The sequence below is a fragment of the Trachypithecus francoisi genome, unplaced genomic scaffold (genome assembly GCF_009764315.1).
Source record: "Trachypithecus francoisi isolate TF-2019V2 unplaced genomic scaffold, Tfra_2.0 Lachesis_group12, whole genome shotgun sequence".
NCBI lineage: Eukaryota > Metazoa > Chordata > Mammalia > Primates > Cercopithecidae > Trachypithecus > Trachypithecus francoisi.
The window spans coordinates 3,733,409-3,760,776 of NW_022681457.1; the positions used below are offsets into that span (position 1 = coordinate 3,733,409).

Here is a 27,368-nt window from a genome sequence, read left to right on the forward strand (position 1 = left end):
CTATGACTGTCTTTGTTTCACCAACCATGAACCCAGCCTCTTTTTAGAACTACAGCTTTCTCTGTCTGGGACCCCAAGATCTAGCTAGAGTCCCTCCCTTCTTTCCAGGATTCAAATGCTTTCCTTCCCTCCAACTCCTGCAGCCATTCTACTCATCCAGATTTCTTAAAATAATTTTTTAACTGCTCCTACACAGCAAGGTTACCCTAAAGGCAGTGTGTTGAGAGTAGCCTCATCCAGACTTATTAAACATGATTTATTACTTTGGGACGGGAGACGGGAGAAATTGATAGACCAATAAATATTGCACAGGCTGCTGGTGGTGGGGAGATCCAGGCCGAGGTAGTTTCTGCAGAAAGGGTGAAGGACCTGGGCGAGGAAGGCACCTGAGATTGCTGGGAACCAGGTTGGGAGCGAGTCTTGGTGGCGAGGGTGGTTTCTGGTTCACCTACCCAGCACAAGGTCTCCAACTCCTTCAGCCTAGACACCCTGATCAGCAGCTGACCAGCTGGCCTGCCATTTAAGCAGCAGCAATTGATAGCAAGATCAGGTTTCCTTTCGAAATTATTGGTGGCTTCCCTGCAGCGACAACCGGCTGCCCAAGGTTGATGGAACCCAGCAGCTGTCACTGGCCGTTTGCCAGGAGGCAGGGCCAAACGGCCTTGGTGCACATGATGGGCAGTTTGCCTGGAGCGGGCTAAAAAAGACAATGATATATAGCCTCGGGAGGGCGCAGCTTTAACTCTACCTGGCGGTTTACAGAAGCCAGAGCTGAGCAGCTGTGATTGGCAGATACCCCCAGCTCCTCAGTCAAACCACACTTGGATGTTTATGGTGAGGGTGTGACTAAGAAATGGACTAGAAACCGAGCTAAATCGCTTTGATTGGCTGTTCACAGAGGGGGCGGGGGGGGAAACTCAGCAACTGCTGGCTACTCTGATTGGCTGCTTTGCTTAAGCACACAGTGTAGCAAAAATAATTACCTGTCATTGGAAGTTGGAGTGAAAAAGTATAACAGCAATTGACAGCCCGTCGTGAACAAGGCGGGGCTTAGTTCCTAGTCTGCTGACTGGGCAGGAAGGTAGGTTCTACTCAGGGGGTGTTACTGCTGGGCGTGGCCTGCGGGAGCTCGGAAGTGATTGGAGTCATTGGGTCTAGTTTGGGGAAACCCGGAGGTGGGTACAATCCCATGCTGGGGGTCAGGGCCTGCAGATGCGCCAGGGCCCGAGTTCCGTTGAAGGCCACCTCACAGCCTGACTTGGCTAGGAGCCAGTTCTCCACCTCCGACCGGAGCCACCTGGAGGTCTCTGCAAGGGGAGAGGCACGTGTTCTGAGGTCACACTGAGATCGGGGAAGATTCGGGGGACCAGCAAGGAGGGGCGTAGGGCAAAGAACAGGAAGGGTCTGGGTTTGGGAGAAGCGTAGGAGTGATCTTGAGGCTTGGGAGCGGAACAAGGCCGAGGAGGCTCGAGAGGGCCAGAAGGCCCAGCTCTGGGACTCTCGTCTGGGGATCAGTCAGGGGCTCCTGGGCAGGGAAGGTGGGGGCTCCTGTAGGGAAGGGGACCACCTGGGGCCCACACAAGGAGCGCACAGGGTCTCTTGTAGGGAGAGTGTCAGCTCAGGTAGAGGAAAAGAGTGACAGGAGGGGTCCGTGCCATGGAGCCAAGACTCCCAACCAGGCTGAGGTTAGGAAAGGGCGGTCACATCAGGGACCAAGATCGGAGGCTGGATTCGGAGGTCCTGTCTGCTGAGGGTCGGGGTCTCTTCGCAAATCCGTCAGGTCCACCCGTGGGAACTGGGGGTGGGGACGTGTCTCGCTGGGGCAGGGCCTCACGGGGGTGTGGCCCCCGGGGGCAGGGTCCCAGGGTCACGTCCTACCTTCGGGCGAGCCTTGAGTGCCCCCTGGCCGCCGGGCCAGGAAGCTGCGAGCCAGCAGCGCCTCCTTGGTGTGCTCGTCCTGCGCGCGCAGGGCCAGGGCGCTGAGCAGCTCCGAGTTGTTGGACGTACTGCGGTAGTAGAGCATGTGCGCCAGTTCCAGCGCCTGCGCGCTGCGCCGCTGCCCGAACATCTGCAGGCGGGACAGCGCCCCGTGGGCTCAGTTCGGGGTGCGCCCCCACCCATACACAGCCACCGGGATCACCCACGCTGGGTGTTTTGTTTTTTTTTTTTTGACACGGTCTCGCTCTATAGCCCAGTCTGGAGTTCAGTGGCTATTCACAGGCGAATTCATAACGCACCGAAGCCTTGAACTCCGGGGCTCAAGCCATCCTCCCGCCTTGGCCTCCTAAGTAGCTGGGACTACAGTTGTGTGCCACCAAGCCCGGTATTTTTTGTAGAGACGGGGTTCTCCCTGTGTTGCCCAGGCTAGTCTCAAACCCCCAGCCTGGAGCGATCCTCGCTCATCAGCCTCCCATGGTGCTGAGGTTTCACCATGTTGGCCAGGCTGATTTTGAACTCCTGACCTCAAGTGATCTGCCCATCTTGGCCTCCCAAAGTGCTAGAATTACAGGCATGAGCCACCGTGCCAGGTCTAACTTTTGCATTTTTAGTAGAGATGGGATTTCACCATGTTGCCTAGGCTGGTCTCGAACTCCTAACTTTAAGTGATCACCATCTTAGCTAGTCTGGTCTTGAACTCCTGGCCTCGTGGTCTACACGCCTCGGCCTCCCAAAGTGCTGGGATTACAGGTGTGAGCCACCACACCCGGCTGGGCTTTTTTATTGTTATTTTTTGATTTGGGGTTTCACTATGTTGCCCAGGCTGGACTCCAACTCTAGGACTCAAGCGATCCTCCCACCTTGGCCTCCTGAGTAGCTAGGGCTACAGGCATGTGCCACCATGCCTGGTGTGAATTGGGTTTGAAATAGGGTCTTTCAGAGCCTGACAGGCTCCACAGGCCCCCTGAGGCCAGAGAGGGGTAGGGTGGATGGTCACCATGGGCTGGGACTCAGAGTCTTCTCCCCAGAGGCATCAGCCTCCCTGACTCTCATCTTCCCCCTCCCCTCTGCCCTCCAGGGTCGCAGCTGTCCCTCCATGCTTACAACCCTTCCACAGCTCCCTGTAACTCTCAGGATAAGACCTAGGGTGCCACTCTGGGCATTCAAGGCCCTCACCACCCTCTGGGGCCTCCTCTCTCTACCCTGCTCACTGGATCCAGCCCCATGAGATATGCCAGGCTGGGCTCATGGGCTCTTTCTCCACCAGGTTCAATCCCCATCTTCCAGAGCTTTCTTCAGATCCCACTTGAGCCCTGGTCCCAAGCAGAAATTGCTCCCTCCCCAGCCCCTCTGTTGGCTCGAGTATCCCAGCACCCTCTCAGGCGGCGCAGCCTGGCTATTATCTGTGGGATTTATTACCAGCCTTCCTAAAAGCCTGTCAGCATGGCTGAAAACAGCTTGAAAACCAATGAGCCATCAGGTGAATGATCGGGTACGACAGATGCTTCACACCAGTCTACACTCCTGGGGCCGGTGCCAACCCTGGGGAGAATCAGTAAAAGGCAGCTCCCCTCTGGGCTGACTCAGCCTCGAGACAGGACACGCATTTTGGCAAGTGGAGCACACGTTGGGGGTCAGCCTCCACCTGGCCCCTGGGCCACGAATCCTTGGATGGTGAACAACCTGTGCAACTGTTCAAGGCAGCCCAGCACTCACATGGAGCAGAATCAAAAGGGAGCTTGTTAAAAATATAGTTCCCTGGGCCCCAGTCCCAGAGTTTCCAATTCAGTCCACTAGGACTGGAGCCCAGGAGGCTGCATTTGTCAGCCAGCTCCCCCAATGATAATGATCCCCAGTCAGGATGGGGACTTGGAACAAACAGCCCAATTAGTGATGCTAACAACCATCATCCTGGCACTCACGAACTCTCACATAGTACTTCCTGTGCCATGTGGGAGGCTCTGTTCTCCGTACTGTGCATGTTAATTCATTTAATCCCCACAATGTCCCTCTGAGTTAGGTCCCACCATCATCCCCACTTTGCAGATTTTGGAGCTGAGGCAGAGAGGTTCATGATCACACAGTGAGAAGACAGTAGAGTCAGATTCAAATCCAGGAAGTCCGGTTCCAGAACACACCCCCTTCACCACATCACTAAAGCGCCCCAGCGCTCAGTGAGCAGCTGTCAACTCTTATGTAGCCCCTACCATGAGCCGAGCACTGCCCAGTGTTTCTCACAGACTCACTCATTTCATGCTTACAACCCTACAAGGCAGATCTCAGTATGATCCCCATTTTCCAGATGAGAAAACTGAGGCTCAGAGAGATTAAGAAACCCACCCGGCTGGGCGCGGTGGCTCAAGCCTGTAATCCCAGCACTTTGGGAGGCCGAGACGGGCGGATCACGAGGTCAGGAGACCGAGACCATCCTGGCTAATATGGTGAAACCCCGTCTCTACTAAAAAAATACAAAAAACTAGCTGGGCGAGGGGGCGGGCGCCTGTAGTCCCAGCTACTCGGGAGGCTGAGGCAGGAGAATGGCGTAAACCCAGGAGGCGGAGCTTGCAGTGAGCTGAGATCTGGCCACTGCACTCCAGCCCGGGCGACAGAGCGAGACCCCGTCTCAAAAAAAAAAAAAAAAAGAAAGAAACCCACCCAAGGGGTGTTGAGTAAATGAAGTAGGGAAGGGGAAGGGGAAGGGGAGGGGAGCGGAGGAGAGGGCAGGAAGGGAGGGAAGGGAGAAAGGGAAGGGAGGGAGGGAGGATGGAGGTAGAGAGAGGGAGGGAAGGGAAGGAAAAGGAACAGGAAGGAAGGAAGGGAGGAAGGGGAAGGGGGAAGGGGGAAGGGAGGGGAGAGGAAGAGGGGGAAGGAAGGGGAAGAAGGGAAGGGAAAGGGGAAAAGGAAGGGGAGGAGAGAGAGGGAGGAAGGGAGGAAAAGGGGAGGGAGGAAGTGAGGAAGCGGGGGAGGGAAGAAGGGAGGGAGGAAGGAAGGAAGGAAGGACAAGGACAGAAGGGAAGGGAAAGAAAAGAGGAAGAATGGGAAGGGAAGAAGGAAGGAAGGAAGGAAAGAAGGGAGGGAGGGAGGGAGGAGAGAGGGAGGGAGGAGAGAGAGGGAGGGAGGGAGGAGAGAGGGAGGGAGGGAGGAAGAGAGGGAGGGAGGGAGGGAGGGAGGAGAACATGATGCAGGAACAATTCAGGAAACAGAGACAACTATAGGTAGCCTGACCTGGTCCCCACAGTGCAGGGCCGCAGGAGGCGTGGCAGGTGCATGCTCACCTTGGAGGCCCGCAGGCCCATGAAGATGGCAAAGAGCAGCAGCAGCAGGGAGGTGGCCACCTTGAGGTCGGTGAGCACCACCATGCCCACGTTGACGAAGATCGCCACGCCGGAGACCACCAGCATGAGGTTGAGCAGGGCGCGCTGCAGGGCGGGCGTGCGCACCTTCAGCTCCGGCAGCAGCTGCTCCAGGCCCTCCAGTGGCGTGTCCTTGAAACTCTTCAGTACCAGGTGTCCCCGTTTGGTCCGGGCCGCCAGCACCACCCGCTTAAAGTATCTCCTGAGGGACAGGGACAGAGAGAGAGGCAGGAGCAAGATCGGGACTGCACTGCCCCGGGGAGCTCCCTCCAATCCCAGGACACTCGCTCTGGCTCTACAGTCGCACAACCATCTTAAAAGCGACTCAGTAACCATGGGGAAGAAACCAGAGATCAGCTGTGTCCAACCACAGGGGATGGGTTCAGTCACACCATCGATCCCCGGGGTTGGACGTGCTGGTTGTTTGTTAGAATCCTGGCCGCGCCGCATCTTCAGAATGTGGACCTCCCTCTCCAAGCCTCAGTTTTCCTTATTGGAAAATGGGGAGAACTGTCTCATCCTTTCTCTTCCCCTGGGAATCAAGTGTAGTACTCACTTTCCCTTGGGAAGAAAAGACAGTGTTTGGATGAGTCACGCCTCCCATTTCTCAGCTTCCCGCCCAGGGCCCAGACACCCAAACCAGACACTGACCTGTCAGTCCCCTCTTGACTCTAACCTTGCTCCCTCTTGCTGCAGCTGGGGAACAAGGGCCGCCTCACCTCTCTGCAGGGGGCGGCTTGGTGAAGAAGCCACGCCTGGAGCCCACGCTGGACTTCAGGGGCATCTGCCCGACTCGCTGGCCCAGGGCCCAGAAGTGGATGTAGATATACTGATCCAAATGTACTGTCACCTGCCGGGGGGATGAAGGAAGCAGTGGCGGGTGAACATGGGCAGGGATGTTGAGGGCAGGATACCAGAATCAGATGCCCCGCCCCTAAATAATTCCCCCATTTCCCATTTATCACCATTCACCGTCTAGGCAGGGCTATCACATATGGTTGTCCATGTCGTATACTGCACAAGGGCTCATCATCTAACATGGTGCCATTCACGTCGAAGTCATCTTTATTACCGTATTTCCTAGAATCTAAGGTGCCACTGACTCTGCCCGATTATTTTACGAAGCAACTAAAAACTAAATACGCTGCCAATTAAATGATGTCACACCACCACCTGTAATTCACATCCCAATTTCAGAGATGACAAAACATGACTTTGGAAAAACTGCAGTTTAAAATCACTAAAATGTGGAACTTTGGGAGATTTTAGTATTTTTTATTTCTGTTTTTATTTTTATTTCTATTTTGAGATATTGTCTCACTCTGCCACCCAGGCTGGACTGCAGTGGCACAATCTCAGCTCATTGCGGCCTCCGCCTCCTGGGTTCAAGTGATCCTCTTGCCTCAGTCTCCCAAGTAGCTGGGACTACAGGTGCCCGCCACCAGGGTTTTACCATGTTGGCCAGGTTGGTCTCAAACTCCTGACCTCAAGTGATCTGCCCACTTCGGCCTCCCAAAGTGCTGGGATTACAGGTGTGAGCCACTGCGCCCAGCTGATTTTAGTATTTCTTATAATTTTGTTAGCATTTTGTGTGCTTTTTGGGGTTTGGGTTTGTGTGTGTGTGCGCGCTTTGTTTTGTTTTTTTGAGACAGGGTCTCACTTTGTCTTCCAGGCTGGAGTGCAGTGGCAAGATCATGGCTCACAGCTCATTGCAGCCTTAAACTCCTGGGATCAAATGATCCTCCCACCTCCTCAGCCTCCCAAGTAGCTGGGACTACAGGCCCGCACCACCATATCCAACTAATTTTTGTATTTTCTGTAGAGACGGGGTCTCCCTGTGTTGCTTAGATGAGTCCGGAACTCCTGGGCTCAAGCGATCCTCCTGCCTCGGCCTCCTGAATTCTGGGATTACAGGAATGAGCCACTGAACCTGGCCTTGTATTATATTATTTATTATTACAATTTTGGCAGATGGTGCTAAGTTTCTTGCCCTAAGAGAGCCATATCATATGATACTTTTCCAACAGATGGCAGTGAAGTGACCTGAGAAAGCAGCACCTCCTTTTTTTTCTGATGGAGTTTCACTCTTATTGCCCAGGCTAGAGTGCAATGGCATGATCTCGGCTCACTGCAACCTCCACCTCCCAGGTTCAAGAGATTCTCCTGCCTTAGCCTCCCCAGTAGCTGGGATTATAGGCACCCGCCACCACGCCCAGATAATTTTTTACATTTTTAGTAGATAATGGGGTTTCACCATGTTGGCCAGGCTGGTCTTGAACTCCTGACCTCACGTGATCCGTCCACCTGGGACTCCCAAAGTGCTGAGATTACAGGCTTGAGTCACTGCACCCCGCCAAAAGTAGCACCTTCTTTGAGTTCACCAAGTGCGCCACATGGGCGGGAGTCCCAGGCTCAGGACTACAACTCCCAGCAGCCCCTGCCCCCCAGAGGCTCTGCCCCACCCTAGAGGCCTCCGGGTAGTTTCGTTCTCCTGGGGAGCCAGGTACCTGGACCTCATCCTGAGGGTGGTGGACCACCAGCGCATAGGCCAGGGTGTCCTCGGACAGCGGGGAGAAGTTGGCCTGGGCCAGCAGGGGCTGCAGAGCCTGAAGCACCTCCTGCTCATTGGACAGACGCTGGGGGTCCGTTAGTGATGGCTGCTCGAGGGTCTCCCTGTCAGGGTTGATGGGGTCATACAAGGCCTAAGAGGAGAGTCGGAGAGAAAAAGATGGGTTAGGTCACTGCATGACGGATTCTGGGGACACCTAAGGATGTCCCTTTCCAGATACTTCCATTTATTTACTTATTTATTTATTTAATTTGAGACAGAGTCTCGCTCTGTCAACCAGGCTGGAGTGCAGTGGCACGTTCTCAGCTCACTGCAACCTCCGCCTCCTGGGTTCAAGCAATTCTCCTGCCTCAGCCTCCCAAGTAGCTGGGATTACAGGTCCACGTGCCGCCGCACGGCTATTTTTTTTTTTTTTTCTTTTGTATTTTAGTAGAGACAGGGATTCACTGTGTTGCCCAGGCTGGTCTTGAACTCCTGAGCTCAGGCAATCTGCCCGCCTCGGCCTCCCAAAGTTTTAGGATTACAGGTGTGAGCCACCGCGCCTGGCCTGTGTTTCTTTTTTTTTTTTTTTTTCTTTTCTGAGACAGAGTCTTGCTCTGTCGCCCAGGCTGGAGTGCAGTGGTGCAATCTCAGCTCACTGACACCTCCACCTCCTGGGTTCAAGCGATTCTCCTGTCTCAGTCTCCCGAGTAGCTGGGATTACAGGTGCACACCACCACGCCCAGCTAATTTTTTTATTTTTAGTAGGGAAGGGGTTTTACCATGTTGGTCAGGCTGGTTTCGAACTCCTGACATGTGATCTGCCCACCTCAGCCTCCCAAAGTGCTGGATTACAGGCGTGAGCCACCTTGCTCAGCCCTTTTTTCTTTCTCTTTTTTTTTTTTTTTTTTTTTGAGATGGAGTCTTGCTCTGTCGCCCAGGCTGGAATGCAGTGATGCAATCTCAGCTCACTGCAACCTCCACCTCTCAGGTTCAAGCAGTTCTCCTGCCTCAGCCTCCTGAATAGCTGGGATTACAGGCACATGCCACCACCCTCAGCTAATTTTTATATTTTTAGTAGAGACAGGGTTTCACTATGTTGGCCAGGCTGGACTTGAACTCCTGACCTCAAGTGATGCAACCACCTTGGCCTCCAAAAGTGAGATTACAGGCATGAGCCACTGTGCCTGGAAGATTCTTTTCATATCACCCCCATATCCAATCCTTTGGCAAGTTCACTTACTAAACCTCTGAATCTTCTTAAATCCATCCTCCTCTCTATTTCCTTTGCTGCTATCTTCTCACTGAAGTCACCTTCATCTCTCACTTAAACAATTACCTAGGGCTTCTGTTCCCCAACTTTTACTCTTGCTACTGTCTTTGTATTTATCTGGTTTGTTTTTTTTTTTTTTTTTTTGAGATGGAGTCTCACTCTGTTGCCCAGGCTGGAGTACAATGGCATGATCTCAGCTCACTGCAACCTCCGCCTCCCAGGTTCAAGTGATTCTTCCGCCTCCGCCTCCCAAGTAGCTGGGACTACAGGTGCCCACCACCACGCCCAGCTAATTTTGTATTTTTAGTGGAGACGGGGTTTCACCATGTTGGCCAGGCTGGTCTCGAACTCCTGACATCAAGGGATTCCCCCCACCACCACCTCAGGTTCCCAAAGTGGTGGGATTACAGGTGTGAGCCATCACCCCTGGCCTACTCTTGCTACTTTTGAACCAGTATCCACATGGGCATTGGGAAGAACTTACTGAGGCTATAAACAGCTCCCACGATCCACCCCTCCAACAGCTTCCCACTGTATTTAGAATAAAATCTAGAAGCTTTCTATGACCTTCAAGGTCCCTCACAACTAGCATCTACCCTGCCCGCCTCATCTTATGTCCCTACACATCCCCCCTAAAAAAGTCTTAGAATGAATGTCGAGTGAGTTTCCAGCTGCCTAGCCTATTTTGCTCACGGAGAGACTGAGTCTCAGGATGATGTATAACTTGTCCCAGACTACAAGAGCCTCCAAGGAAATCACCCCTCTAGAACACCAGGCCATAAACCTAACCCTCCACGTGTCTCTTGGGAGCAGGCGCCCTACGAAGCAGCTTGTTCGGGCCAGGTGCGATTCTGAATTAATGGAAGGAGAGACGGTGGGTCCTCCAAGTGGGAGGAATGGCCTAGGCGAAGGTTTGGTGGTGGGGAAGCCCAGGGCCTCAGAAACAACTGAGCAAAGAGACTGGGAGGCAGAAGAGATTCAGAGGCCGGCACAGTGGCTCATGCCTGTAATCCCAACACTTTGGGAAGCCAAGGTGGGAGGATCACTCGAATCCAGGAGTTTGAGACCAGCCTGAGCAACATGGTGAAATCCTGTCTCTGCAAAACTTTTGTTGTTGTTGTTGTTGTTGTTGTTGCTACAAAGTCTCGCTGTCACCTAGGTGGGAGTGCAGTGGCGCAATCCCAACTTACTGCAACCTCCGCCTCCCAGGTTCAAGCAATTCTCCTGCCTCAGCCTCCCGAGTAGCTGGGACTACAGGTTCACGCCACTACACCCAGCTAAATTTTTGTATTTTTAGTCGAGACAGGGTTTCACCATATTGGTCAGGCTGGTCTCGAACTCCTGACCTCGCGATCCGCCTGCCTTGGCCTCCCAAAGTGCTGGGATTACAGGTGTGAGCCACCACGCCCAGTTTTTTTTTTTTTTTTTTAATTAGCCAGGCATGATAGTGCATGCCTGTGGTCCCAGCTACTTGGGAAGTTGAGGTTGGAGGATCACTTGAGCCCAGGAGGTTGAGGCTGCAGTGAATCATGATCATGCCACTCCACTCCAGCCTGGGTGACAGAGCGAGACCCTGTGTCAAAAAAAAAGAAAAAGAGAGAGAGTCAAGTCAAGAAAATCCTCCTCTGGGCCGGGCGCGGTGGCTCAAGCCTGTAATCCCAGCACTTTGGGAGGCCGAGACGGGCGGATCACGAGGTCAGGAGATCGAGACCATCCTGGCTAATACGGTGAAACCCTGTCTCTACTAAAAAAATACAAAAAACTAGCCGGGCGCGGTGGCGGGCGCCTGTAGTCCCAGCTACTCCGGAGGCTGAGGCAGGAGAATGGCGGGAACCCAGGAGGCGGAGCTTGCAGTGAGCTGAGATCCGGCCACAGCACTCCAGCCTGGGCAACAGAGCGAGACTCCGTCTCAAAAAAAAAAAAAAAAAAAGAAAATCCTCCTCTGAAGTAAGCCCTAGGGCTGTGCCCAAATCCTCCAGCCTAGACTCGTCGAGCAGTTCTGGGACTTACAGAGTAACCTTGAGAAATTCCATTCCCAGGCTGAGCTGCAGTTTGAAAGCTGGAGGAGAAAGTAAATCTGCATCGATCAAATGTCCACTGTGAACCAGATTCTCTTCTGGAAACTTCACATCCTCCCGGGGCTTTGGGCCAAAAACCTGGATGTTGCACGTGATCCCTGCTGCTCCCTTCCCTGTCACAATAAATCCTGCTGATTCCACCTTCAAGCAGACCGGCACTTCACCTAGCTCTCTCCTCCCCACCAGCCCTGTCCCAGTCTGTGCCAGCCACTACCATCTCATCCTGCCTGGGTGAGCCCAACAGCCTTCTCAATGGTCTCCCCAAATCCTGTAACGCACCCCATCCCCTGCCAATCGGTTCTGTGCACAGCTTCCAGGGAGATCTTGTCAAATACTAACAACAACCATCATCAATGATAATGGTGCATATTTACATAGCACTTACTGTGTGCCAGGCGCAGACTGAAGTATGTTACACGCACATTCTCACAGTGTGAAACTCCTCAGTTACAGATGTGGAAACTAAGGCACAGAGAGGTTAGTAATTGCTCGAGGTCACATGACCAGGAGGTAGTGTAACCAGAATGACACATCTGACCATGTCAGTCTCCTGCTAAAACCCTTCCAAGGCTTCTACTGCCCTCGGGAATCAGGATCATGCTTCATAGCAGGGCCTGCGAGGCCTCACAGGACCACAAACCCCCTCGGTCACTCCATACCATCCAGACTGTCTTTAGGTTGCCTGGGTGCTATCGCTTATGCCTGTAATCCCAGTAGTTTGGGAGGCCAAGGCAGGAGGATTGCTTGAGCCCAGGAGTTCAAAGCCAGCCTGGGCAACATAGCAAGACCCCATCTCTACCAAAAAATATATATATACACACACATATATACATATATACATAAACATATATATATATATATATATATATATATAAAAATTAGCCAGGCATGGTGGTGCACACCTGTGGTACCAGCTACTCAGGAGGCTGAGGCAGGTGGATTGCTTGAGCCCAGAAGATTGAGTCTATAGTGAGCCATGATCACAGTTTGGCACTCCAGCCTGGACAACAGAGAGGACCCTGTCTCAAACCAGCAACAACAACAAACCAGATTGGTTTTAGTTCCTCCAGCCACAGAGCCTTTGCACATGCTGTTGGAAGACTCTCCCTACCCCCTTCCTGCCTTCTTCCCTTTTCACTATTGAAGTCTTACTCTCTGTCATATTCTAGCTCCATTATCACTATCAAAAAGCCTCAGAGAGGGGCAGTGGCTCATGCCTATAATGCCAACACCTTGGGAGAACAAGGCAGAAAGACTGCTTGAGGCCAGGAGTTCAAGACCAGCCTGGGGAATGTGGTGAAACCCCGATGCTACTAAAAATACAAAAAAATTAGTTGGGCATGGTGGCAGGCACCTGTAATCCCAGCTACTCTGGAGGCTGAGGCATGGGAATCACTTGAACCCTGGAGGTGGAGGTTGCAGTAAGCTGAGACTGTGCCAACTGCACTCCAGCCTGGGCAACAGAGTATGTCCCTGTGTGATGCTCTGTCTCAAGAAGAAGAAGAGGAAGAAGAAGAAGAAGGAGAAGAGGAAGAAGAGGAAGAGGAAGAAGAGGAAGAAGAGGAAGAGGAAGAGGAGGAAGAGGAAGAAGAGGAAGAGGAAGAAGAGGAAGAGGAAGAAGAGGAAGAAGAAGAAGGAGGAGGGAGGAGTGAGGAGGGAGAAGGAAGAGGAGAAGGGAGAAGGGAGAAGGGAGAAGGAAGAAGGAAGAAGGAAGAAGCCTTCCTCTACTCATCAAACTGAACAGGACCACCCTGTGTGGTTGGGCAGGATGTGCACTGCACAAAGGTACCAGATCTAAGGGCAGACCTGTCCATTTATCATGATAGCCACCCTCCAGATGGAAATAAAGGAACAGAACAGCACCATCCACTAGCACTCCCTGCAGTGAGGAAAATGTTCTAGATCTGCACTCTCCAATATGGTTGACACTGGCCATAGGTGGCTACTGAGCACTGAAACATGATCAGTATGCTGAGAAACAAAATGTTTAATTTTGTTTTAGTTATGTTAAATTTTAACAGCTAGTGTCTACATTTAATTTTTTTTTTTTTTTTTTTTTGAGACAGAGTCTTGCTCTGTCACCTAGGCTGGAGTGCAATGGCGCAATTTTGACTCACTGCAACCTCCGCCTCCCGGGTTCAAGGGATTCTCCTGCCTCAGCCTCCGGAGTAGCTGGGATTACAGGAGTCTGCTACCATGCCAGCTAATTTTTTTTTTTTGTACTTTTTTTAGTAGAGACGGGGTTTCACTATGTTGGCCAGGCTGGTCTCGAACTCCTGACCTCATGATCCACCTGCCTTGGCCTGCCAAAGTGCTGGGATTACAGGCGTGAGCCACTGCATCCAGGCTACATTTAAATTTAACGAAGTTCGTGGCTACTATAACGGACAGTGCCAGGCTACAGAAAGAGGCATCTTTTTCTAATTTGCACATGGACCCCAGTATAGCAACCAAAGTCCACTCTGTTATCCGCCTGCAGGGCACCATGCCCATTGCCCTCATGGTCTGAACTTAACCATCACTGGGGAGAGCATCTGATTCATGACCGTCCCCACCATCCACGTTCAGCTCCCGGAGCGCACGATGCAGGCCCAATTTCACTCCTCAATGAAAACTCAGCACCTGGCACCCGGCCTTGCACAAACATCTGCTACAAGAATGACTTAATTGGAGCCGGGTGCAGTGGCTCATGCCTGTAATCCCAGCACTTTGGGAGGCTGAGGCGGGCGGATCACTTGAGGTCAAGAGTTCGAGACCAGCCTGGCCAACATGGTGAAACCCCATCTCTACTGAAAATACAAAAATTAGCCAGGTGTGGTGGTGCACGCCTGTACTCCCAGCTACTTGGGAGACTGAGGCAGGAGAATTGCTTGTACTCAGGAGGCAGAGGTTGCAGAGGTTGCAGTGAGTCAACACAGTGTCACTGACTCCAGCCTGGCAGACAGTGAGACTCCGTCTCAAAAAAAAAAAAAAAGAAAAAAAGAAAAAAAAGAATTACTTAATTGGGTCTTCATGGCAATTGCTGCTGCCATTTTCCACCATCAAGCATTCCCTTGTGGCTGTCACATGCCATCCGTCTACTGAGGACTCCCAGATTTCCACCTGCAGTCCAGATATCTCGCTTGAGCTCCAGATCCACATGGCTGGGCGTCTACTCAATACTTCCACACAGATGCCCCGTGGGTTTCTCAACGCCTCCGCAAGGGCATCCTCTTAAACCCACGATGCCTGAAACCTGCTTCTCTCACCGTCGTCCCCATCTCAAAAGATGTAACTCCATCCTTCCAGGTGCTCAGGCCCAAAGCCTGGGAGTCATCCTGGAGTCCTCCCTTTCTCACACATCCAACCCATTGGCAAATCCTGATGGCACCACATTCAAAACAGATGCAAAATCTGACCGCTTCTCACCCCTCGGTCTCAGCCACCCTCCTCCCTGGCCTGGGAGCCCCATCCCCATCCCCAGTGTGTTCCCCAAGCAGCCACCAGAGGGTGCCCGTTGGCACCTACAGCAATTCCAGTCTTTGCTTAGAACATTCCGCTTAGCCACCTGCTCACTCAGTCAAAGCAAAGTCCTCACCACCGCCCAGGGAGCCCTGCAGGATCTGGCCTCAGGTCCCCCTCCCTCTGCCCTCACCTCCTGCTCTCTTCCCCTGGTTCGCCGGGCTCTGGCCCCACAGGCCTCCTGGCTGTTCCTCTACACACCTGCACACTCCTGCCCCAGGGCCTTTGCACGTAGGGTTCCCTCAGATATCCACAGGGCTTGTTCCCGTCTCCTTCAGGTTTCTGCTCAAATGTGCTCTGCTCAGTGAGGCCTTCCTGACCACCTTACCTGAAACTGCAAAACACTCCTTCCCTTGCGTTCCTTTTCTCCTTATTAGGCTTTGAAAAAAAGAAAAATACAGCCATCCCTTGGTATCCATAGGAGATCAGTTCCAGGATGTCCCATGGATACCCAAACCTACAGATGCTCAAGCCCCTGATATAAAATGACATGTCTGCGGCCGGGCGCGGTGGCTCATGCCTGTAATCCCAGCACTTTGCGAGGCCGAGTGGGCGGATCACAAGGTCAGGAGATTGAGACCATCCTGGCTAACATGGTGAAACCCCATCTCTACTACAAATACAAAAAATTAGCCAGTCGCAGTGGCGGGCGCCTGTAGTCCCAGCTACTCGGGAGGCTGAGGCAGGAGAATGGCGTGACCCCAGGAGGAGGAGCTTGCAGTGAGCCGAGATCACTGCACTCCAGCCTGGGCAACAGAGGGAGACTGTGTCTCAAAAAAAAAAAAAAAAAGACACGTCTGCATATAATCTCTGCACATCCCCTCGCATACTTTCTTTTTATTTTTCTAGAGACAGGGTCTAGCTCTGTCCCCCAGGCTGGAATGCCATGCTGCAATCATGACTCACTGCAGCTTCGACCTCCCAGGCTCAAGCAATCCTCCTGCCTCAGCCTCCTGAGTAGCTGGGACCACAGGTGTGTGCCACCACACACAGCTAATTTAAAAAAAAAAAAAAAAAATGTGAAGGCCGGGCACAGTGGCTCACACCTGTAATCCTAGCACTTTGGGGGGCCGAGGCGGGTGGATCACTTGAGGCCAGGAGTTCCAGACCAGCCTGGCCAATATGGTGAAACTCCGTCTCTACTAAAAATACAAAACCTAGCCAGGCATGGTGGTGCACACCTGTAGTCCCAGTTACTCAGGAGGCTAAAGCAGGAGAATTACTCAAACCCAGGAGGTAGAGGTTGCAGTGAGCCAAGATCATGACACTGCACTCCAACCTGGGCAACAGAGTGAAAATCTGTCTCAGAAAAAAAAGGAAAAAAAAATCTGTGGAGACGGAGCCCTACTATGTTGTCCAAGTTGGTCTCAAACTCCTGTCCTCAAATGATCCTCCCGCCTCAGCCTCCCAAAGTGTTAGCGTTACAGGCATGAGCCACTGTGCCTGGCCATGTGTCCTTTAAATAATCATCTCCCTCTAGATTACTTATAACACCAAATACAATGAAAATGTTATGTAAATAATTGTAATGCTACATTGTTCAGAGAATAGTGACAAGGGAAAAAAAAAGTCTGTACATGTTCACTACTGATGCAATTTTTTTCCCAAATGATTTTTATCCACAAGTTAGTTGAATCCACAGATGCAGAACCCATGGATATGAAGGGCTGACTGTGCAGGACACCAGTAACATCTGAATTCAGATTAACAACAAGCAATTTTTTTTTTTTTTTTGAGACAGGGTCTCACTCTGTTGCCCAGGCTGGAGTGTAGTGGCGTGATCTCGGCTCAATGCAACCTCCGCCTCCAGGGTTCAAGCAATTCTCCTGCCTCAGCCTCCATAGTAGCTAGGATTACAGGCGCGCACCACCACGCCCAGCTAATTTTTTTTCTGTATTTTAGTAGAGACAGGCTTTCACCACGTTGGCCAGGCTGGTCTCGAACTCCTGACCTCAAACAATCCACCCGCCTCGTCCTCCTAAAGTGCTGGGATTACAGGCGTGAGCCACCACGCCCGGCCCAACAACAAACAATGTTTTTAGTTTAACTATGTCCCGCGCAATATTGGATGACTGTATTGCACAAGACACACTTATACTCTACTAAAAAATGATCCATAGTTTATCTGACATTCAAATTTACTGGGTATAATGAGTTGAATGTTTTCCCTAAAAATTTACATCCCTTTGGAACGTCAGAATATGACCCTATTCAGAAATAGGGTCTTTGCAGGTAGAATTAAGGTAAAGATATAGATGAGATCATACTATATTACGGTGGAACCTAAATCCAATGAGAGTGTCCTTATAAGAGACAGAAAAGGACACACACAGGACACTGAGAAGGCAGCCACAGGAAGATGGAGACAGGGGTTAGAGTGACTCATCTATAAGCCAAGGAGCACCAAGGGTTGCTGGCAGCTACAGGAAGCCAGGAGAGACACCATGGACGGTTCCCCCTCAGGACCTCCACAAGGAAACACCTTTTAATACATTTCACTACTTTTTTTTTTTTTTTGAGACATAGTCTTGCCCTGTCGCCCAGGCTGGAGTGCAGTGGTGTGATCTTGGCTCACTGCAACCTCTGCCTCCCGGGTTCAAGTAGTTCTCCTGCCTCAGCCTCCCTAGTAGCTGGGATCACAGGCGTGAGCCACCACACTCAGCTAAATTTTGTATTTTTAGTAGAGTTGGGGTTTCACCATGTTGGCCAGACTCGTCTCGAACTCCTGACCTCATGTGATCCACCTGCCTCGGCCTCCCAAAGTGCTGGGATTACAGGCGTGAGCCACCGCATCCAGACTTTTTCTTTCTTTTTTTTTTTTTTTGAGACAGAATCTTGCTGTCACCCAGGCTGGAGTGCAGTGGTACAATCTCAGCTCACTGCAGCCTTTGCCTCCTGGGTTCAAGTGATTCGCCTGCCTCAGCCTCCCGAGTAGCTGGGACTATAGGCACCCACCACCACACCCAGCTAGTTTTTGTATTTTTAGTAAAGATGGAGTTTCACCATGTTGGCCAGGCTGGTCTCGAACTCCTGACCTTAAGTGATCCACCCACCTCGGCCTCCCAAAGGGCTGGAATAACAGACGTGAGTCACTGTGCCCAGCCAAATGTCACTCCTTTACCTTGTTGCTGGTCTCTTCCTCAGTAGAACAGAGCCTGTGAGGCACATCTGTCACGCTGTCCACTGTCCCCCAGAGCCTCAAGCCATTCCAGAGACACAGCAGGTGCCCAGTAAATATTTACTGAGCGAATTCAATGAATGAATGAATCAGGGAAAAAAGATCAGAGAGAGGTCACCCGCTAAGGTCACCCACACCACTAGTAAACAACCAAGCTATTGTTGGAACCGAGGCGATGCTGTTTCTTTCCCTGCCCAGGCCACATCTTCAAAGGACTTAAGTCATTGGCTAATGGTCACCCAGCAGGCCTCACCCGCCTCTGCCACTTCTACCCTGCCTCTGCCTCTGTTTAAAACCTCCTGCCTGGGAGATATATGCTTATTCACTTATATTCTTTCCACATTTCTATATATTTACACATTTCTATAATAAAATGGGCTTTTTTTAACTTTTTTTTTTTTTTTAAGAATCTCGCTCTGTCACCCAGGCTGGAGTGCAGTGGCGTGATCTTGGCTTACTGCAACCTCCATCTCCCGGGTTCAAGTGATTCTCATGCCTCAGCTTCCTGAGTAGCTGGGACTACAGGCACCCCCCACCACAACTGGTTAGTTTTTGCATATTTAGTAGAGACAGGGTTTCACCATGTTTGCCAGACTGGTCTCGAACTCCTGGGCTCAAGTGATCCGCCCGCCTCGGCCTCCCAAAGTGCTCAGATTACAGACATGAGACACCGTGCCCGGCCTAAACTTTTAGAAAAATAGAAAAAGAAAAAACAACTGTGGCTCCAGAGGCCACAGGTGCCCTGTGGAAGAGCTTGGAGGCAGGCACACAGGGACTTGATCTCGACTCCACCAATTATGAACTGTGTGATCCTGGGCACAACCCAGGTCCTCTGAGACCTTCAGTTTCTCCCTGTATGAATGGGCTGATGGCGGCTGCCTCTCTGCACTGCAGGAAGGAGTCAATAAGCCAGACATAGCAAGCGCTCAGCAACGAGGGGCTGTGATGCCACCATTGCTGGGGTTGTTATTATTCAAAGCAAAGTAGGGAGCTGCAGAAGGCTGTGGTGGGATGCAGCGAGGGGTGAATGCAGCAGGCCTGAGTTGTCCAAACCCCACACATTCCAAAGAAAGGACAGGCCCTGGACCAGCTTCTGGGAGGGAACCTCTAAGCCCTTGGAATGTCCTGACTGATAGGAGTGTCTTAGATCGAGACCATCCTGGCTAACATGGTGAAACCCTGTCTGTACTAAAAATACAAAAAATCAGCCGGGCGTGATGGTGGGCGCCTGTAGTCCCAGCTACTCAAGAGGCTGAGGCAGGAGAATGGCGTGAACCTGGGAGGCAGAGCTTGCAGTGAGCTGAGATCGCGCCACTGTACTCCAGCCTGGGTGACAGAGCGACACTCCGTCTCAAAAAAAAAAAAAAAAAAAAAAAGAGTGTCTTGATTTACCTGGGGCCTGGAGCCACACTGGATGCTGTATGCTAATGCTGTGATCTATGGTCAGGGCCCGGAGCCATTTGGTATCAGCTTGGCCTCTGGAAGGGCTGGAGTCTCAGGTCAGCCACCATGCATATGTGACTGACCCCCAGTAAAAACCCTGGACACCCAGGCTTACAGGAGCGTCCCCGGTTGGCAGCACTGCTTGCGTGTTGTCACACATCTTGCTGGGAGAATTAAGTGCCATTCATGACTCCACCAGGAGAGGACAGCTGGATGCTCAGGCCTGGTCTGTCTTGGATTCTGCCCCATGTGCCTTTTTCCCTTTTTTTTTTTTTTTTTGAGACACAGTCTTGCTCTGTTGCCCAGGCTGGAGTGAAGTGGCACAATCTTGGCTCACTGCAACCTCTGCCTCCTGGGTTCAAGCGATTCTCCTGCCTCAGCCTGCTAAGTAGATGGGACTACAGGCACGAGCCACCATGCCCAGCTAATTTTTGTACTTTTAGTAGAGACAGGGTTTCACCATGTTGGCTGGGATGGCGGGATGGTCTCGATCTCCTGACCTCGTGATCTGCCCTCCTTGGCCTCCCAAAGTGCTGAGATTACAGGCATGAGCCACTATACCCAGCCCTTTTTTTTTTTTTTTTTTTTTTTGAGACAGAGTCTTGCTCTGTCACCCAGGTTAGAGTGCAGTGGCAAAATCTCAGCTCACTGCAACCTCCCACTCCTGGGTTCAAGCAATTCTCCTGCCTCAGCCTCCCGAGTAGCTAGGAGCTGGGATTATAGACATGCGCCACCACGGCCGGCATTTTTTTTTTTTTTTTTTTTCAGACGGAGTCTTACTCGGTCGCCCAGGCTGGAGTGCAGTGGTAGGATCTTGGCACACGCCACCACATCTGGCTAATTTTTGTATTTTTAGTAGAGATGGGGATTCACCATGTTGGTCAGGCCAGTATTTCTGTATTTATAGTTGAGACAGAGTTTTGCCATGTTGGCAAGGCTGGTCTCGAACTCCTGACTTCAGGTGATCCACTCGCCTTGACCTCCCAAAGTGCTGGGGTTACATGCGTGAGCCACCATGCCCAGCAGTACTACCATCTGTTAATAGATCCTCCCACAGGAGTTTCTCAGCCCAGACCTCTCCATTCACCTCCAGATCCACATATTCAAGTCCATCTTTCTACCTGGCTTTCTAAAAGGCAGCTCAATGGATAAAGAAAATATGGTCTATATATACCATGGAATACTACTCAGCCATAAAAAGGAACAATATAATGTCTCTTGCAGTAATTGGATGCAGCTGGAAGGCCATTATTCTAAGTCAAGGAACTCAGGAATAGAAAACCAAATAGCTTATATTCTTGCTTATAAGTGGGAGCTAAGCTATGAGGGTGCGAAGACATACAGAGTGATATAATGGAATTTGGGGACTCAGGGAGGGGGGTTGGGATGGGGGTGAGGGACTACAGATTGGGTACACTGCTCTAGTGATGGGCACACCAAAATCTCAGAATTCACCACTACAGAATTCATCCATGTAACCAAAAACCACATGTACCCCAAAAACTATTGAAATAAATTTTTTTTTTTTTGAGACGGAGTCTCGCTCTGTCCCGAGGCTGGGGTGCAGTGGCGCGATCTCAGCTCACTGCAAGCTCCGCCTCCTGGGTTTACACCATTCTCCTGCCTCAGCCTCCCAAGTAGCTGGGACTACAGGCGCCCGCCACCTCGCCCGGCTAGTTTTTTGTATTTTTTAGTAGAGACGGGGTTTCACCGGGTTAGCCAGGATGGTCTCAATCTCCTGACCTCGTGATCCGCCCGCTTCGGCCTCCCAAAGTGCTGGGATTACAGGCTTGAGCCACCGCGCCTGGCCAAAATTTTTTTAATTAAAAAAGAATAGGCCAGGAGTGGTGGCTCACACCTGTAATCCCAGCACTTTGGGAGGCCAACGCAGGTGGATCACTTGAGGTCAGGAGTTCAAGACCAGCCTGAGCAACATGGTGAAACTCCATCTCTATTAAATATACAAAAATTAGCCAGGTACGGTGACATATGCCTGTAATCCCGGCTACTCAGAGGGCTGAGGCACAAGAATCACTTCAACCCGGGAGATGGAGGTTGCAGTGAGCCAAGATCACACCACTGCACTCTAGCCTGGGCAGCAGAGTGAGACTCTATCTCAGAAAAAGGCAAACAACAACGAAAAACTTAAAACAGAATAGATAAATAAATACGTAAATAAATGGTAGCTCAAATTCTTTTTTTTGTTTTTTTTTCTTTTTTGAGATGGAGTCTCACTCTATGGCCCAGGCTGGAGTGCAGTGGCACGATCTTGGCTCACTGCAAGCTCTGCCTCCCGGGTTCACGCCATTCTCCTGCCTCAGCCTCCCTATTAGCTGGAACTACAGGCGCTCACACCATGCCCAGCTAATTTTTTGTGATTTTTAGTAGAGACAGGGTTTCACCGTGTTAGCCAGGATGGTCTCGATCTCCTGACTTCGTAATCCGCCCGCCTCAGCCTCCCAAAGTGCTGGGATTACAGGCGTGAGCCACCACGCCCGGCCAAGTAGCTCAAATTCTTAAGTCCAAAACTGAGCTCTCAGTTCTCCCTGCAGATCTTTCTCCCCATCCCATCATGGTCTTCCCCATCCCAGTAAATGGCAGCTCCATCCTCCGGGAGGCTCAGGCCAGAACCGCTGGAGATGCACCACTTCTCCTCTCTTCCTCCCCACCACACCCCCACAGCCAGCACATCAGCAAAACGCCAACGCCTCCCAACATAACCAGCATCTGACTGCTTTTCACCACTTCCACCGCTATTACCCTTGTCAGAGCTTCCATTATCTCTCACCTAGACAAATATAATAGACTTTTTCATAGATGTCCTTGCCTCTGACAGTCTGTTCCCTACACTGCAGCCAAAGAAATCCTGTTAACACCTAAATCCGCTGCTCACATCTCTCCTTGGCTCAGAGCCCTCCCATGACTCCCGGCTCCCATGACTCGGAGTCAAAGCAAGGTCCTCGGCCTGCGCAGTGGCTCACGCCTGTAATCCCAGCACTTTGGGAGGCCGAGGCGGGTGGATCACTTGAGGTCAGGAATTCAAGACCACCCTGGCCAACATGGTGAAACCCCGTCCCTACAAAAAAATACAGAAATTAGCAGGCGGAAGTGGTGGATACCTGTGGTCCCAGCTACTCGGGAGGCTGAGGGAGGAGAATCGCTTGAACTGGGGAGGCGGAGGTTTGCTGTGACCACTGCACTCCAGCCTGGGTGACAGAACAAAAACTCCATCTCAAAAACAAAAACAAATAAACAAACAAAAAACAAAGCAAGGTCCTCACCGTGCCCGCAAGGCCCAGTACAATCTGTCCCCATCCCCTCTGCTCTCATATCCTACCCTTCCCGCACATTCACTCTCCTGCAGCCACAGTGGCCTCCTCGCTTCTCAACACTCCAGGCCCCCGCTTACCTCAGGGCCTTTGCACTTGCTCTTCCGGGTCTGCCAGGAACATCCTCCCCCAGGCATTCATCAGGCTCGTTCCCCCTCTTCACTAAGCCTTTAGCCCACATATCACCTCCTCGGGGAGCCCTTTCCCACGTGCCCCTCTGAAACAGGCCCCATCTCACCCCTCTTTTTTTTTTTTTTTTTTTTTGAGACAAAGTTTTGTTCTGTCGCCCAGGCTGGAATGCAGTGGCTCAATCTCGGCTCACTGCAAGCTCCACCTCCCAGGTTCGCGCCATTCTCCTGCCTCATCCTCCTGAGTAGCTGGGACTACAGGGGCCTGCCACCTCGCCCAGCTAATTTTTTTGTATTTTTTTAGTAGAGACGGGGTTTCACCTTGTTAGCCAGGATGGTCTCCATCTCCTGACCTCGTGATCCACCCGCCTTGGCCTCCCAAAGTGCTGAGATTACAGGCGTGAGCCAACGCGCCCGGCCCATCTCATCCCTCTTTATCCCACTACTCCGCCTCATTGTTCGTGGCACTTATCACCACGAGGCATCATATTTTATATGTATTTAATTCCTTGTCTCCCCAGTTGGAATGTTGGCTCCATGTTCACTGTTGAATCCCCAGCACTTAAAATAAGGGCCAGGCTCCAAGAAGGTGTCAGGGAATGTTTGCTGAATGAGCGGATGAGCGAACAAGCGCCGCAGGGCTGGAGGGGCTCCATCCTCACCTGCAGCCGGGCCAGGATTTGGTGGTAGTGGAACAGGGTGCAGAAGTCCACGTGGGCCGAGAACGCCTCCAAAGCCGCCTTCTCTGCTGGACTCGAGTGGAATTCCTGTTACCTCAGGAAGCAAAACTTCTCTGTAGGCCTTTTCCCCTTCCCCAAGGGAAATAATTCTTCCCCTGGCAACCTAACTACACAATCAGAGCTCTGGACTTTGAAGTTTTGCTCTGGGGCTGGGCGCAGTGTCTCACACCTGTAATCCTAGCACTTTGGGAGGCCGAGGCGGGTGGATCACTTGAAGTCAGGAGTTCGAGACCAGCGTGGCCAACATGGTGAAATCCTGTCTCTGCTAAAAATACAAAAATTAGCCGGGCGTGGTGGTGTGCACCTGTTGTCCCAGCTACTCGGGAGGCTGAAGCTGGAGAATTGCTTGAACCGGGGAGGCGGAGGCTGCAGTGAGTCGACATCGCACCACTGCCCTCCAAACTAGACAACATGAAGACTCCGTCTCAAAAAAAAAAAAAAAAGTTTTGTTTTGGTTGGGTGGGGTCTGACCAATTTTACTGAAACTGAGGCAGCCAAATATAGTGAAAAACTATACTGGGCTTAAAAAGCTGGAGGTTCAAGTTTTTGCTTTCACATTTCCTAGCCAATACTCACACAATTCCAGGAACTGTTTGACAGTGTAATATCATCCTCCAGAAGTAGATGGAATTATTATTATTATTATTATTATTATTATTATTATTATACTGAGACAGGGTCTCGTTCTGTCACCTAGGCTGGAGCTCAGTGGTGCAGTCTCAGCTCACTGTATCTTCATCCTCCTGGGATCAAGTGATCCTCCCACCTCAGCCTCCTGAGCAGCTAAGACTACAGGTGCCCACCACTATGCCTAGCTAATTTTCTACAAGTTTCTGTAAAGGTGGAGTCTCACTATATTGCCCAGGCTGGTCTGAACTCCTGTGCTCAAGTGATCCTCCCACCTCAGCCTCCCAAAGTGCTGGGAGGCTGAGTCACCATACCCCTAAGGTTGATGGAATTATAACTCCCATTTTTCAGCAGGAGAAACTGAGGCTCTGGAAAAGTCATTTGGTAAGGGCTGCAGTGTCTGTGGGAAGTGATTACAATCTAGGTCTGTCTGACTCCAGAGCACACATTGAACCATTTCGGGGTTTTGTTGTTGTTTTGTTTTATTTTTGAGATGGAGTCTCACTCTGTTGCCAAGGCTGGAGTGCAGTGGCCACGATCTCAGCTCACTGCAACCTCTACCTCCGTAGTTCAAGTGATTCTCCTGCCTCAGCCTCCTGAGTAGCTGGAATTATAGGTGCCTGCCACCATGCCCAGCTAATTTTTGTACTTTTAATGAAGACAGGGTTTCACCATGTTGGCCAGGCTGGTCTTGAACTCCTGACCTCAGGTGATCCACCTGCGTCGGCCTCCCAAAGTGCTGGGATTACTGGCATGAGCCACCATGCCTGGACTTGAGCCACTTCTTTATGTTTCCTATCTCAATGTCCTGGGTAATTGTCTTCACTTCTCTGAGCCTCAGTTTCCTCACTGGCAACAGAGGATCACACCCTGTGTCTCAGAGGGCTATGGTGAGAATCTGATGAGATTACACATGTCCTGTATACACATGTGTTTACATATGTGTGCATATATTTGTGTATTTATATGTGTGTATTTGTGTATTTTTGTGTGCATATATTTGTGTTTGTGTGTGCGTATTTGTGTGTGTATATTTGTGTGTATGCGTTTGTATGTGTATATTTATGTATTTGTGTACATTTATTTGTGTATTTGTGTGAGAATGTATTTGTGTGTGTATTTGCATATACTTGTGTGTATTTGTATGCATATATTTGTGTGTGTATCAAGTCTAGCACAGAATTGAGTACATACAGTAGATGTTCAATAAATAAATGTTAAATAAATGAATGATGGTTGGGTGTGGTGGCCCGTATCTGTAATCTCAGCACTTTGGGAAGCCAAGGTGGGCAGATCACTTGAGGCCAAGAGTTCAAGACCAGCCTGGCCGACATGGCAATACCCTGTCTCTACTAAAAATGCAAAAATTAGCCAGGCGTGGTGGTGGGCACCTGTAGTCCCAGCCTCTTGGGGGGCTGAGGCAGGAGGATCACTTGAGTCCAGGAGGCAGTGAGCTGAGATTGTGCCACTGCACTCCAGTCTGGGCAACAGAGTGAGACCCTATCTCAAAAAAAAAAAATAAACTAAAATAAATAAATGAATAAATAATCCTCAAAATCCTCAATAATGACAATGATGACGATGGTGGTAATAAGAACTCAGGTTCTAGAGTGAGACCAAGCCTAGGATGACGTGAATATGACACCCAAGGGTGCAAAATTTAATGGGGCGCTCACTCTTAGGGTCAAGCGAATGCCTCACTTGCCTAACCCTAGTCCTGGGCCAGCTCTGGAGTCAGACCACTTTGGTTCAAATCTAAGCCACTATGCTGTGGCTGTGGGTAAGTCACTTTCCTTTCCTATGCTTCCATTATCTCATCTGTAAAATGGGGATGATGGTGGTATCTCTCTTACTGATGATTCAACAATACATGAAAAATGTCTGGCACAGTGCCATAGAGTCAGAGCTCAAATTGTGTGATAATAATTATGATTACAGAGTTGTGACTTTATAGGTACAATTATTATCAGGTAGTAGACATAGTAATGATGAGGATGATTACTATACCCGTCTTACGGAGGGAAAAACCATGCCCCAGAGAGTGCCTGTTCAAGCCCTCAGAACAAGCCAGAATCGGGAATGGATGCTGCATCCGCATCTCGGAGACCTGGCTCCTGCATTCCAGCTCATCTCCCGCCCACCAGGGAACCACGAAGGGACCTGGGAACTGCAACTCCCAGGAGGCGCCAGGGCAGCTCTCTGCAGCAACTAGGGCCCTGCCGCCGTGAAGCCTGCTGGGAGCGGTAGTCCCCAGGCTCTTGGACCCGGGACGGGCGGTACCTGTATTAGGAGGCGGAGCAGCTGCTCCTTGGAGAAGGGAATGAAGCGCTCGCGGTACTGCTGGGCCCAGTCGCGGGGCTCCTTGGGGTTCCACATCTTGCGATACTCCCCCATCTTGGCTGCCAGCGATGAGAGGGCCCGGGGGGGACCGAGGAGCGCGGGCAACAGTGGTCCTACTCGGACCCTGAACCCCCAGACCCCCCGGGTCACATGCAGCATGGCTAGACCCTTTCCCTGGAGCCTAAACAGAGGAAAATGGGCAGGGGTCAAAGGCCATCTAGAGGAAACGCGCCCTCTCCACCTCCACGTCCCACCCTCCAGAAGCCGTCTCTACCCCAGGCAGGGCGCAGAGCCCATCTGTTCGCCCCCTGTTGCCTGTCCCCTTCCCACACTGCTCAGTTGGCCTGGGTCCCACACAGGGGTCAGAGGTCTTAGGTTCTGGGGCGTTTTGCAGGCCCAGAAATCCTGTAGTGGTACAACGTTTCTTTGGGGTCTAGACAGCGAGGTAGATCTTAGGAGAGCACGAAATGCTCGGAAAGGTTACCTAGGGGGTGCAGGGCCGCCCTCCCTGGCCATGCAATCCCCCGAACTCTCCCTCACCTTAGCCAAAGCTCGACTGTCATTGAACCTCCTGCGCATGTGCAGGAGGGCGTCCTGGGCTCCCGAGGTTCGGCTTCAGCCAGCAGTAAGACGCATGCGCAAAGCCTGTATCAATGCGAGCTGTCCATTTCTCACTGCCGACTCCCTATCTCAACTACGCATGCGCTATCTGCCTGCCTTTCTCCACCACTGGCCTCGTTTGGGCGCAACGCATGCGCCGCAGGAGTGTATCCTTGTCAGCTTGCTACAAAGGAAAGGGGCGGAGTGGACGCGAGACTCCCCAGAGGAATGGGGCGGGGCAGGGCTCCCGCGCGCAGTACGCCAACGGCGCGCAGTCCAACGTCCGCCGAGG

General features: G+C 51.5%; 1 protein-coding gene across 7 annotated transcripts; it reads right to left on the reverse strand.

Annotated features, from left to right (window-relative positions):
- Positions 1-237: 237 nt before the first annotated feature.
- On the reverse strand, positions 238-27,354 carry TMEM143 (transmembrane protein 143). 7 transcript variants are annotated; one of them, XM_033223872.1, is made up of 8 exons: positions 27,017-27,354; positions 26,417-26,657; positions 23,432-23,536; positions 7,799-7,993; positions 6,011-6,141; positions 5,214-5,493; positions 1,879-2,068; positions 238-697 (listed from the first exon to the last, which is right to left on the reverse strand). In XM_033223872.1, exons 1-8 carry the CDS (start codon positions 27,037-27,039, stop codon positions 246-248), a joined length of 1,617 nt encoding a protein of 538 aa, XP_033079763.1. In that variant the 5' UTR covers positions 27,040-27,354; the 3' UTR covers positions 238-245. The 7 variants fall into 7 exon arrangements, with proteins under 7 accessions (XP_033079763.1, XP_033079765.1, XP_033079767.1 ...); XM_033223874.1 differs by having other exon boundaries at positions 238-1,307; XM_033223876.1 differs by having other exon boundaries at positions 238-1,795.
- Positions 27,355-27,368: the final 14 nt, after the last annotated feature.

Excerpts from the sequence above, each read along its gene's own strand:
- TMEM143 (XM_033223872.1), bottom strand. The coding sequence starts at position 27,039 with ATGACAGTCGAGCTTTGGCTAAG. Across the intron at positions 23,537-26,416 it reads TGCTCCGCCTCCTAATACAG|GAATTCCACTCGAGTCCAGC; the intron begins GTACCGCCCGTC and ends CTGAGGTAACAG. Across the intron at positions 6,142-7,798 it reads ACCCTCAGGATGAGGTCCAG|GTGACAGTACATTTGGATCA; the intron begins GTACCTGGCTCC and ends TCCCCCCGGCAG.